General features: G+C 35.2%; 1 protein-coding gene across 1 annotated transcript; it reads right to left on the bottom strand.

Moving 5' to 3' along the window:
• Positions 1-1,933: 1,933 nt before the first annotated feature.
• LOC128234428 (uncharacterized) lies at positions 1,934-13,377 on the bottom strand. The gene is made up of 12 exons (XM_052948666.1): positions 13,164-13,377; positions 12,280-12,570; positions 10,570-10,887; positions 10,132-10,431; positions 9,604-9,885; positions 7,783-8,061; positions 7,285-7,572; positions 6,699-6,842; positions 6,293-6,320; positions 6,048-6,064; positions 5,383-5,471; positions 1,934-3,181 (listed from the first exon to the last, which is right to left on the bottom strand). The coding sequence occupies exons 1-12, from the start codon at positions 13,225-13,227 to the stop codon at positions 2,993-2,995; spliced, it is 2,289 nt and encodes a 762-aa protein (XP_052804626.1). The 5' UTR covers positions 13,228-13,377; the 3' UTR covers positions 1,934-2,992.
• Between the last annotated feature and the right edge of the window lie 655 nt (positions 13,378-14,032).

The following is a 14,032-nucleotide window of genomic DNA, read 5'->3' as shown; positions in this document are numbered from 1 at the left end:
TGGTGTTCGCACATATTTCTGGACCAATGACAATCGAGGATTTGCCCCATTCGCTGTAGCTCCATATCATGTGAAGTGGATCTGATTCTGAATACAGACATTTCTATTCGTAGCGAGTATTTTGTCGGTTTAAATGAGTTGATACAATCGTGTATTTTTTTGGTTTGCTGTTCCCTCCAAACATACGCGAAGTAACTATGATTGAGAGCCAATGATGCCGTTGTCTGGTGGCATTTGAAGCTTGCGTGTCATAAACCAGAATTTTAAATCCTGTAATCAGCTATCGAATCGTATTGACAACTATTCAGTACACATTTAAAATATTTATGTGACAAAGTTTCAACGAAATTTAGTATTTGCGTTTAATCTTCTAGTCTTTTTTATTATTAGTATTTGCTTTCTCATAAACAACGAAGCAAGCACAATTTAGTACCAAAATGTTTTGTTGATATGCATTCACATGCGGAAAGAGCATAGCATCATTTTGGATGACAAAATTAACGATTTCATCCCAATAACTGTACTATGCAAACGCACCGTGGTAATTATATTAATCCAAAAAACTACAATCTGTTGATTATTTACGAAAAATACCATAAAAATCATCGTTGGTGCTTTTTGTCCCTTTTATTCAACCAACAATTTGTTTGATCTGCTATGTTGACATACAACGAGAAGTCGGGACAATTGCCATCGCACTACATTCATTTACTGATTTAATTAAGCTATAACGCTATACTGTCGCGCTAAATCACTTGACTGTATCAAAGGCGGATCTTTTGAATCAAGTGCGAACACCAAATAAGTAAGAGTTCATTTTGGCGTTCCACAGAAAATAGTGTTAGCTTTCTCGGCGTTCGGCTTCGCTCCGCTCGCTCCATTTTCACTAGATCACATAAAAAAAACTCGAGCATATACATAAAGACTGAAGACCCATCCAAACAACGGTAAGCATAAATTACGGTTAGAAATATAATATTTGGTTTGCAAGGGGTGATAACACCCTCAAGTCAGCTCTCCCAATGCGCATGTAAAAGTCGTGTTGCGATCATCCGGACTCATCACCGGGGTTGGGCACGAGTAACAATCGAGAGCAAAATACAAAATACCAAATATTGCATCGAATCCAACAACCATTGAAACACAGAAATACGTGTTTATATGTAAACAAGCAGATAACTGACCATTACATTGCAACTTCTTATCGTAATAAAAACCATTAACGCAATTTATGCATTTAAATTTAAATTGTTATGGAATTATATGAATAAAGTTGTTAGAAAATATACATTTCTGTATGTAGACTACATGTATTTTTACAAAGGGCTGTTTCATGGCGATTTTCAAAATAGCCGAACGTCGTCTGCTATTGTGTGAAATACGATATAAAAGGTTCAAAGAATAAATGAACGTATGGCAATTTCCACAAAATCGCACGCAGGTGTTGTTTGCAAACGTTGGGTCAGCACATAGATCTCTGTGAGACTGAGCAAGCAGAGCGCAAGCACTCGGGTCCCAGTCCTGACAACATCCGGCCAGGGCAATGGTTCCAACGACGGTCATGACTAGGAGTGGTTACAATGTAAGCATACATGAAACACGCCATTGGCAATTCTTATTTGTAGAACAATTGATAGATATTAGTGGTCAAACCATGGCCAGATCATTGGTTTGGCCATTGAAGGCCGCGACTGGGAGTTGTTACAATGTAAGAGAATGGGAAGACACTGTTTACTAATCAAGTTGAACAAGACAACAGTATAACCAGTATTTAACAGGTATTGGTTTTGCCAATCTGTAAGTGTGCGAATATGTCCGTACTTCACCTTCGGGTATCACTAATTCAGTATTGTTATCAATGCAATAATCACAAGTTTAAAACACATTGTGATGCTGAAGCAACAAAGAGGGTAGTTTGCAACTGGAAAACGAATGTTCGTCCATATTTAATCAATACATATTATGCATACATAATAAGATCCTCCGCGACATTTTTACATATCCTATACGCCTAGTATGTGAATAAGAACTAGAAGACCGCATTATATCTACTATCAGCCAAAAGATAAGCAAACCATTTAGACCTTCAGTGACCTAAATTTACAGTAACAGACTCAGTAGTAGAACATTAACAATATTCTAACAATAACTCTAAAATAATTTCTCAAATTATTTACTTATTCTTAAAATTACAATGCTACAGTGACATATATTTTAATCAGTACAAATGTATTTATGCCATTTTATCGTCCTTAGTGTGACTAAAATACGTAATTAAAACACATTGTATTATGGTTCACTCTTTTTTTATTTTCCACAAGCAATTATTGAAATTGCTGCGAACCGATAATATATAATAAAACTGATGATGCAATAGTAGTTCATTCTTAATGAAATTCATTAGCGAAGAGTTTCAAAAATAACTGTCTATGTCTATCAGAAAGCGTGAAAAAGTTACGTGCCCACTAACCCGACCTACCCTATTTCCATCCCAACCCGACACTCTGTTTTTATATTTGATCGAGATGTGGATTTTATATGTAATTTCCTAAATCAACAAATTTATTTAAATGCACATGTCAAAGTTTGACCGTTTTTAATTTAAAACTTTCTACAATAGTGATATGTCTGTTATAGGTCCTGGGACTTTGTAGAGAAACCCGGTTCTCGAAGAAAATAGAAAAAAAAATGTAATGGCTACCTTTTAACACTATTGTTTTTGGGATGTTAGTGGAAACGAAACAATACTATGGCCTAATGTAAATAAAGGTATACATCAAAGTAAACGAGGACTTGTTTAATACCCCGGATTAATTATGACTCATGCTGGTGTAGTTATTGAAACATGTTTTACTACATATCAAAATGTAAACTACAAGCACAGTAGTCTCTTGTTTCGAGGCAAAGGGTTCAATGCAAACATAATTGTACAATAGAAATAACAGGGACAATCCTAAATAATAAATAAGTCATTAGCCATTTGTGTTTCAATTCACATGTGTCCTCCATACTGATTTGCGTAAAGGACCTCTTCTTGGTTTTCCTCTTGGCATCTCTGAGTGAAGTCTATATCTACGTATTCAATTTGTTGGTCAGCGTCGCCAACTTTCTTAGTATTCTTTCCAATTGAAGCTTCGAGCGCGTCCTTGTCCAGTTCTATATACACCAATTGATTCTCCATCTACGAAAATATCGCTCATTGTAGGTTCAGATTTCAATAAAGATAATATAACTAAAGTAACAATAATACATTGAAAATTACAGGGACAATCCCAGTAGTCGAATTTCACATATAAACTCTATGAAAAAGTAAAACATATATGACAAGATTTCACTGAACTAGAGACGAAAACTTGAAACACCACAAACACTCTTACAGTAAACGTAAAACAAGTTGCCTATACCCACTCATTCAATGAGCAATTGAACTTACTTCTGATACTGAGTAAACACTGGTTTCAATAAACTGTCCGTACGAATGTATTGAGAGGTTAAACTTTGTTAAGTTATGTTCAATTATTGTTTCGCACTGACGATTCCAAATGGATTGAAAACCAAGAGGTCATGTCAATAAAGCGGAAGGGTGTGGTCGTCTGACAAGGTATGTTTCTCGTTTAGTGTCTGATAGGGCTTTACCTTATCTCTAAATAAGGCCACAATTAAAAGAATGCTCGGGTATACTTACAAAGTTATGGGCAGAATCTATAAGATAAATGTTCTTACGATATAACTTTGAAACGCAGTTTACGACGACCTTGGAAAAACGATCTTAAACCTTACTATCGTTATTTAAAAGGGGCCCAAAGAATCATTTTAATAATTAAAAGTAAAACAATAAACAAGTGTTATTGTTCTCTAAATGACACAACAAATAAAAAAAAGGGACAATCTTAGTAGCATAATATTTAACCAAGATACTGTTAAAAGGGACAAGGCTCAAGGCCGAACAAACACCAAACAAGAGAAAAAACGCTACAAGACAACATACACCAAACAAGAGACACAACGTTTCACGGCAAAGGATACCAAACAAGTGAGACAACGCTTCAAGACAACAAACACCAAACAAGAGACACAACGCAACAAGACAACAAACACCAAACAAGTGAGACAATGCTACAAGACAACAAACACCAAACAAGAGACACAACGCTACAAGACAACAAACACCAAACAAGAGACACAACGCTACAAGACAACATACACCAAACAATAGACACAACGTTTCACGGCAAAGGATACCAAACAAGTGAGACAACGCTTCAAGACAACAAACACCAAACAAGTGAGACAACGCTTCAAGACAACAAACACCAAACAAGTGACACAACGCAACAAGACAACAAACACCAAACAAGAGACACAACGCAACAAGTCAACAAACAGCAAACAAGTGAGACAACGCTTCAAGACAACAAACACCAAACAAGTGAGACAACGCTTCAAGACAACAAACACCAAACAAGAGAAACAACCCTACAATACAACAAACACCAAACAAGAGACACAACGCAACAAGACAACAAACACCAAACAAGAGACACAACGCTACAAGACAACAAACACCAAACAAGAGACGCAACGCAACAAGACAACAAACACCAAACAAGAGACACAACGCAACAAGACAACAAACACCAAACAAGAGACACAACGCTACAATACAACAAACACCAAACAAGAGACACAACGCAACAAGACAACAAACACCAAACAAGAGACACAACGCAACAAGACAACAAACACCAAACAGGAGACACAATGCAACAAGACAACAAACACCAAACAAGAGACACAACGCAACAAGACAACAAACACCAAACAAGAGACACAACGCTACAAGACAACAAACACCAAACAAGAGACACAACGCAACAAGACAACAAACACCAAACAAGAGACGCAACGCAACAAGACAACAAACACCAAACAAGAGACGCAACGCAACAAGACAACAAACACCAAACAAGAGACACAACGCTACAAGACAACAAACACCAAACAAGAGACACAACCCTACAAGACAACAAACACCAAACAAGAGACGCAACGCAACAATACAACAAACACCAAACAAGAGACACAACGCAACAAGACAACAAACACCAAACAAGAGACACAACGCAACAAGACAACAAACACCAAACAAGAGACACAGCGCTACAAGACAACAAACACCAAACAAGAGACGCAACGCAACAAGACAACAAACACCAAACAAGAGACACAATGCAACAAGACAACAAACACCAAACAAGAGACACAACGCAACAAGACAATATACATTATTTAAACATCAACATATAACCATTGGTAAATATTAGAGTAACCGACTGGTTTAACTACTGTTTGAGCTTTTAAACTTGGTATAAGTATATATACCTTGTAATCTTCTGGACTTGCTCTAATTTTGTTCACCTGGGTATACATGATTTCGTCATTTGCAAATTCAACTGCAATGTCTTCGTGTGCTTAAAAAATCAATTAACTAGTTAAGTGGAAATGCTAGAAACAAACATATTAAGTGTAAACGCCAGCAACTAACAAATTAAGTGAAATGCTAGCAACTATTAAGTTAAGTGTAAATTCTAGCAACGTACAAGTTAAGTGTAAATGCTATGAAAAGGCTGTTCACAATGGTTACTTATATCGTTTGAAAACAATCTCTATTGAATTAAACTCCGAACTATTTGGTAGGTAATCAATGAACATATATATATATATATATATATATATATATATATATATATATATAAATTGATCATATTATGAATCATAAAAATGTTTTAAGAATCTGTCATAAGAAAAACATTATCTCGGGCAATATCTCATATCCTATCAAAATATATCAGCTCACATATAAACATAAAACATGCAAAAGCAGTTTGTTTTATAGTAAAAAGTAAAAATGGAGATTCCAAATTACGTTCAAGATCTCAAATTTGATTGCCATTCGAAATAAACAGTTTTTAAAGCAGGCATATTTTTTTTTTTTAAACTTTCAATCAATTTTTAAAATGAATTAAATAATTTATGAAAACACTTACCGTTTGCTTGTAGACAGCTGTAAGGAGAAATGAATGAACTATACTAAAGTGTGCCAAAATTATTGCGATTGTGTAACATTGCTTCACGTGTAATTACAGTAATATAGATATGTTTTTAGAAAAAAAGTATTTCAAGAAAACGTAACGAATGTAAAAATAATTTAAGTAAATGCCATACGTAGACGCCTTTTGTCTGTTTAACATGAACTTAATAATTAAACTATTAATTTATCGTAATATGTTACCTTTCTCGGTCTGAGTTCTGCTTCTGTTCTAAAAATGATAATTTTTAGTTAATTAAAAATGAGGGTACCGAAGACTGTATTTTCTAAACGTTACGCATTTTATTCACTATCGCAATGGTCTACAGTGATATTCCAATCAATGTCTAAAAGGTAAAGGATCTCATTCGAGCAAATTTAGTGTTGAATGAAATTAGTTTGAAAAGCAAAGAAAGCGATCTTCCTCATTTGGCCAAAATAAATTAATCATATTAAACAAAGTGTTTCTGTTTTTCTTGTGTACCTTGTTTTTAATGTAGTTTCATTTAAATATACATGCATTCGGATCGTGGCTTTTAAGAGCAATGCTAAAGACTAAAGGATCCAAAACTTTATGCAATTAACTATTAAATGTTCATTATTCACTTACGTTTATACTGTCGATACCACATAAAAAGTCCAATTAATAATGCAAAAACAGCAACAGATATCAACACAGCAAGAACAATGCGATAAATTATTTTCAGTGAAGATCGATTCTGGTCTGTAATATTGATATGAGCATCTACGTCATCTGGAAATTGTTTTATGAAATATGAATAACATTGTCAAATGCGTGCTAGAAGAGAAATCATTCGGATATAAACATGCGTAAAAATATGAAAGCAGCTAGGGGTTGTAATGATAAGTGCGACCCTAGCGGTATTGATAAAATTATGATATTTGAGACCCTAGTAATGGCCTGGTGTTAGGAGTGTATGACTTGTTAATCCCAGCAATCCATTCCCTATTTAGCCTGACATACGCGCAACGGGAAACAACACATACAAACTGATCCTCTTTAAAACACACGGATCAGAGCCTCCCATTCTCACAACGGGAGACAACCATTAACTTTGATCATGTTTGAGGTTTCATGTAAGTATAACCGGTTAACGCGTACTAAAACTAACACCTTGTCCCATCATTTATCAATAAGAGAGATCAGCTTAACATGTAAACGTCGTTCCACCTACCTCTGTATACAGTGACTTGCCCTGTCAAGCTCTCTGCTACATGTCGGTTAGTGTAAGTTGCAAAACACTCAATTTTCATTCTCCCCCCTGGGAGGATGTTCAGCTCTTCAATCTTGATTGAGCATTTGACCTCCTTTAAACAACTTACATTTTTCTCTTCACCGTTTCGCATGTAGATCAGTTTTATATTCGATACGGGTAAGCTTTCGGCGTAACATATAACCACCTTGGGGCTATGTTGGGTAATTTTCTGATTGCTTGCCACGTTGAACGTGATGTTAGGTATAACTGAAGAAGAAATATAATGATGATATTTGTAGCAAAGATATGGTGAATAATCCAATTTTAATGTCCCATGCCTTTATGACATAAAACACACCCAACAAAATCGAACTTAAACCGTAAAAGGCCATACCTTCACCAACTAATTAAGATGCTTTACATTGTATAGGCATGATATTTGCAATGAGAACAGTACACAAAAATCAAGATAGTTACATGGTATTTGTTGGGACGTGTTAAGTTTCGACTCAAAGTATTGGCACTGAGGTGTACATTGCACGGTGCCTGGGTACATATGCCGGGAAGCATTGAGTTCAATCCAACTTTCCCGTGTAAGGCCATCAACTTTGTTTTCTGTTTCATCGAAAGAAAATGTGTTTCCGTCTGCTGTCCATTTGATGTTACACACTGGGTTAGAATCGATCAGTGTGCATTTGTACACTGTATTCCCCGGACGACTGAAGATTCCTTCTATATGTATATGCGAAGGAGGATCTAGAAAACAAGGAGGAATGTGACGTATCAATTCTACGAAGATAACAGTCTCGCATGATTAAAGCTGACTGAAAGGATAATTGCATCACTGTCAATGCTCCGAGCACCGCCGGTGTATGACAACTGTTCAGGGTACAATAATGCCAATGCCCGTTGGCCCCATATTATTTTGCATTCGGAGCTCCTCGGTCATTTTTCTCGAAAACAACCTCGGATATATTTGGACGGTTTACATACTCAGTAATCGGTATGTTTACGCCTTCTGCAAGTAGATCGTGTAGTAATTTAATTTAGCAGTTAAACGTAATGACTTAACCCTTGGGAATCTTAATTATGCTTGCAATACTGCACTTCACTGGCAATTAATATAAACTTAGATCAATAAAAAGAGGCTAAAACACAACATTTTATTAATGATATAAGTCAACACTTAACGAACTTATTTCAACTGATGTACCGGCATACATTCGAGGTTGTTTTCCAGAAAAATGGTCTAGGAGTTCCAAATGATTATTTTGGTATCATTTCGAAGAGTTCTGGCCATGAATGATTGCAAACTAGGTCATTCCATGTTCGAATTCAGTTTAGATAAAGAACAAACTAACATGCATAATATAATACAATGTAGTTTCAGTTAGTTTGTTTTGATAACAGTGATCAGTCAGCAATATTCTTTCAAATGACACTAAAAGACCATGTTATTATCAGGCATCAAAGATTATAAGTATCTTCCATGGCCGAGAGTGTAAGAACCTATCTTACACAAGCGGCTATGTTGGATGCTTTTTCTCCCACCTCAGATTAACAAAATTAAGTAAAAATGTTTTTTTTGCCGGAACTCTTTTGTGCTTAGTGAAAATAATTGCGTACGGATATGCATTAATTCGTGGTTGTCATGGATATTCGCGCAGTGATTCAGAGTATGTAAATGGTCTGATCGGTCTTTAAATAGTTCTAAGAAGAGTGAAGCATTATTTCTTGAAAGGTGCGTAAAAACTGTTTTCTAGTGACATTTGAAGCGAGAAATAATTAACTCGCGTTCTAAATATTGCCACCAGACAAGGTTTCCATGATGCGCTACAGACGACAGTCTTCAACAAGGGAGGTAATTACAATGTGGTGGCCATTAAAAGAAGTTCCATACGGGCATTTTATCTTCGCTCGTGGGCAAGATAAGAATTTCTAGCATGGCTAAATTAATGGATCTACTTATCTGAGGTGGGAGAAAAACATTCTCCCCAATAGCAAAAATATATTGTCAAGCTTTTTTGTAAATTGGATGATTTAAGCTTCATTCGGGTTTTACAAAATGAGCTATTAAGTAAAGTTCAATAATCTCGAAGGATCATGCGAATAAAAAATAAACAAATTGGTATAAATCAACAATTTAGTAGTTTGCTCACAAATGCCAACAAATTATATAAGTTTATAATTATTTCATCGTTTCATCGCATTATAAATGAACGAACGCTGAGCGAAAAAGGTCTTTAACAATTTTCATATCTTGACCAACGTTTTATTGGGTACTAAAATCATACTTACAAGAGATATTAAGCCAACGTTGTGGTGATCTGCCGGTGAAGTAAGAATTGTTATATTGACATTCTAAGTTTTTGTCATTCCATTCTCTTTTTACAAAAGGCAGCGTCGCCTGATAGGTACGACCATCATGTGAATGTGTTAGACCTTGGTCTATAGTGATGTTGTCGACCGTGAATGAAATCTCTGGAGGCGGCCTTCCTCCAGTCACCTTGCAAGTTATGTTGACAGGTGAGCCTTCGCGTAAATCTTGTATATGGTCGATTTCGACAGCACTTGCTTGATCTGAAATAGTTTTTTAATAATGCAAATAAACCAAAGAAGAAACACCATGACGGAAGAAGTAATGATACTTATGTATTCATTCACTTTAAACCATTATCCATACTGCTTTTTCATTTCTTTTCGGGGATTTTTATTTTAAAACGAAAAAAAAATCAACTCTTTTTCCAGTAAATCCGTACAAGCTATGTATTTGAATTCATGAACAGTATTTAAAGAATTGAAGAAAAAGTAAAATTGTTGCATTACCAACAACGTATAATTTATATTCTTCACTAAATAACGGCTGTTTCACCGCTGCATTCCGCACAGAACATCTTACGCTTGTCAAGTGATCCACGTCATAAGCCTTGCAGTCAGTTGCTGAAAACATTCCTGTTCCTGATTCCACTGTTCTGCATGTTCGTTTATTAAACAAAACCTTCACAGTCATGTCAGTTCCAGTCGCGTTACAATACACGGGGATAGTGCGGCCCCGCTTAGCAATGATGTACATGCCTTCGTCCTGTACAGTTGCAACAGGTCCAATGGCAGGCTTTGTTGGGGGTACTGAAATGAGCAAGAATAAGAAGATAGAACAATTTGTATTACTTGAATATGTCATGATATCAATTCATAACAAGTATTCATTGAATTGCAAAAACTTTTTATTTTTCAGATGAATATGAAACTGAACGTAGCACATACCTGTGACAGTTAGTTGAACTCTGTTCGTGTGTTTGTCATTTATACATTTAACGTGATAAAGCCCGTTCATTCCCTGGTCAAAGTTGTGAATTTCGAGGACAAACTCGTAGTTTGGTTCTTCTCGTTCGATCAGTTTTGTGTCAGTATCGACGTGTAACACTGAACTGGAACTAGACGTGCTTTTGTACCACTCACGTACATAAATGTCGGACCTGTCAATGACGTCAGGGGCGGGAAAATAACCCAACTCTACTGTGTTCCCGGCCAGTATTGGCAATTTGGAACGTAAATAGGCGTAACCACACGTATCAGTTAGGTCTGCATGAAGGCAAGAAACAAAGAAAGTTAACTAAAGGTTGCCGTTGAGTTTAAAAAATCGCTAGCGAAATGGTTTTTAAACCTATTGTCGCAAAATCATTTTTATTATGCTATCGTATTCTTAATTCCAAATTTGTACAATACCCACATACCTGGATAAAACAATTCCACACGTACACATACATATACAAGTATGGTTTCAAAACCATTCTAGTATTGACTAATTTTCAACTTTGAAACATAACTATATTTAACTGAGTTCAAGAAGGACGTGCTCTATCATGCAAGAGACATAAACGATATCACAGTTTGTTATCAAATGAATATGTGGACATTCGTACGACTAGGTTTGGAAACAGTGGCCATTTATATAACATCTAGAACGGGTTCATGTAGTAGGTCGCTCAGACTGGCGAAATGATAGGGACATGAAAATACAATGCTGAATGGCAAAACATATACCGGTATGTTCACAATAACAACATTAGTTTGTATGCATTTTTGTTTGATTCAAATTCAGTATCATTTTAGTGCACTGATAAATATCTATAAACCACTAGAAAGCATATTCTAAAAGATGAGTAACTTTTTCAAAAATATCTATGTATATGCTTGCTCTTTGCACACAAATTGTCTTCGCAATACAAACCTACAAGTGTTTACACAATACAAAACAACTGAACTGAATTTATTTATGCATCTGATGGCTAGTCTCATAAATCAAATTGAAACTAACGAATAGCTATGTTTGTTTTAAGACACACGGATAAAGACCTTTCATACTTAGAGAGTAAAACCACACGGTTAGGATATCAATAACAAGATTAAAACAGGGAGCTTTCATGCAAAGCGTTTCAAACATACAAAAAATATAAGTAACGAAGTTAAAAAAGAGAAAATAATACAAAACTACAGAGAAACGACAGCATGAGGATAAAGATTACTATATTTAAGTATGTTCATATCTCGTATAAATTTAAAAGGCGTATTAGAGACAACAGATAATGAAAATAGTTATTGAAAATATGTATAACATATTAATTACAATAATAATAAAGCTTCTTTATAAAAAAAACATGTTTTGTTTTTTTCATTTCATCAAAATATCTGTCTCAGTTTCGAATAAATGGAAGCGATTAGATCAAAATAACTTTATCTTACAACGATCGTGGAAAGGGTTGTATTAATTCATATGAAGGCACTTTTATTGGCATGGTGTTGCGCGTGCTTGTGGTTTTGTGTCATGGCTGGAACCGGAGTACTCGGAGAAAAAACACTTGCTTGGCTAGGGACACTTTGGGGAGAAGGCTTAACGGATAAAAAGCGGTTGCTAACGTTCGTCCGATTGTACAACGCGTTATAATATTAGCCGTGCGAGTAGATATGTTATACCTTTGACGAAGAGAACTGTTTCAGAAGATTGTTCTCCGTCGTAAATTGCCCGCAAGGCAAGGTTGTTCCAATCTTTAGCGAGTTTATTAGTGGTCAGGTAAAAACGACCTTCCTCTGCCTCATACTGTTTACTATATAGCGGGGGTCCATCAAACCATAAACCAAATACACTATATTCAAGGGCCACTTGTTTATCTCGGTGATAAACTGTCGGTGTGAACATTAAATTAACTCTTCTCCCTGCAATGGCGGGTTGAATTACTTCCAACTGTCCAGAAGTAGAACCATCCACTGAAAAGTTTGAAGTTAAGTAAAGTTTCCAAGTTTGATCAAACATCGATTTCCATTTTGTTAAGGAGTTATTATTTTCATGATTTGATTGATAACGGGGAAACAAGCAGAACATGTATTTCATGCGTACATTTATATTTAAATGTACAGTTATTGCGTGATAGTTTAAGTGATAAATTATTAAAGTATTCGGTAATGTACCTTGATTTACGTATTTTTTCCAATTAATTATGATATTCCAAAGTGATGAAAATAAGACCAATATTTATGCGAAAAGCTACAGATACAAGCTCGGTAGCAAAACGTTTAAACATAACCCCGGTTTAATGGCACTGGGTAAACGCCAAAGACATAGAACATAAAATCACAAACAAGAAACATGGAATCTTATCAAGTCTTATCAAATTGGGGAGCACAGCGTTCGACTGATACTGGAACCAAAGAAACTCTTGCTAAACCTTCACCGTGACAAGATCGTGGCCAAATATTAATGAAAAGTTGCTAATAGTAATGTATTACTCCTCTATATCCCATACGAGTCCAGGTTTGAGATATCAATAAAAGATAATCTTTAAATAAAACCTCATACTCACCTCTCCAACTCCGCTGATGTATCACCAATATCAAGCAAACCTTTAACATGGTCCTATGATCCATTATGAAATTATGTACCGAAAATCAAATATTCAAATATTTATATACATGTAGTTAATTGTTAATAATGACTTCACGTTGGTAAATAAGCTATTCTTTATTAGCATTCCATCGTGTTCAATTATAAATGAAGATTTGTTTACCTCCATTTGACCATCTACGAACGTCCGTATACGTGGTTTCAAGTGTTTCAAGCATTTCGTTTTGATAAATCTACGGATAAGCTTCCTGTATGCACTTGCTCGATAATTGATGAATCATGTCAACTCATGCTTCATGTGATCTACGCACTGTAATCAATTAAGACGTGTAAGAAGTATATAGTAATAATAACAATAACAACCTCTTTGTGTCAGAATAACACCAAATTTATCCTACTATTATGTCAAGAAATGCTTTTTAATTGCAAAAGAAGGTTCTCAGTTATAAATGAAAAGGTTTTGGTTGTATCACATAAAATATGTCTCAATATTTAACAAATGGCAATAAGATCAAGTGCTTTACTGTTAAATTTCATTGCATCAGCAATTTAAATGTTGATATATTATAAAGACAGCACTCTTCAAGGTAACGTGTTATTATTCAAAGACCAAAAAGAACAACATTTTTTCATTTCGTACTAATCTAACTTACTATTACAAAAACAACATTTTAGATGATTAAATCATCATTTGAGCATTTCCAAATATTGGATCAGTTCTAAATTTGAACCTCTTGAAGCACATGATAAAAATTTAAATTGTAGTGACTTTGACATGGCAGAAGATCGAAAATGTAAATAACACAGAGAACATTTCTAAAAAAAGAC

This window comes from Mya arenaria, chromosome 5 (assembly GCF_026914265.1).
Source record: "Mya arenaria isolate MELC-2E11 chromosome 5, ASM2691426v1".
Taxonomy (NCBI): Eukaryota; Metazoa; Mollusca; class Bivalvia; order Myida; family Myidae; genus Mya; species Mya arenaria.
The sequence above is the reverse complement of the archived record's forward strand: the minus strand, read 5'-3'. Positions and strand labels throughout refer to the sequence as shown.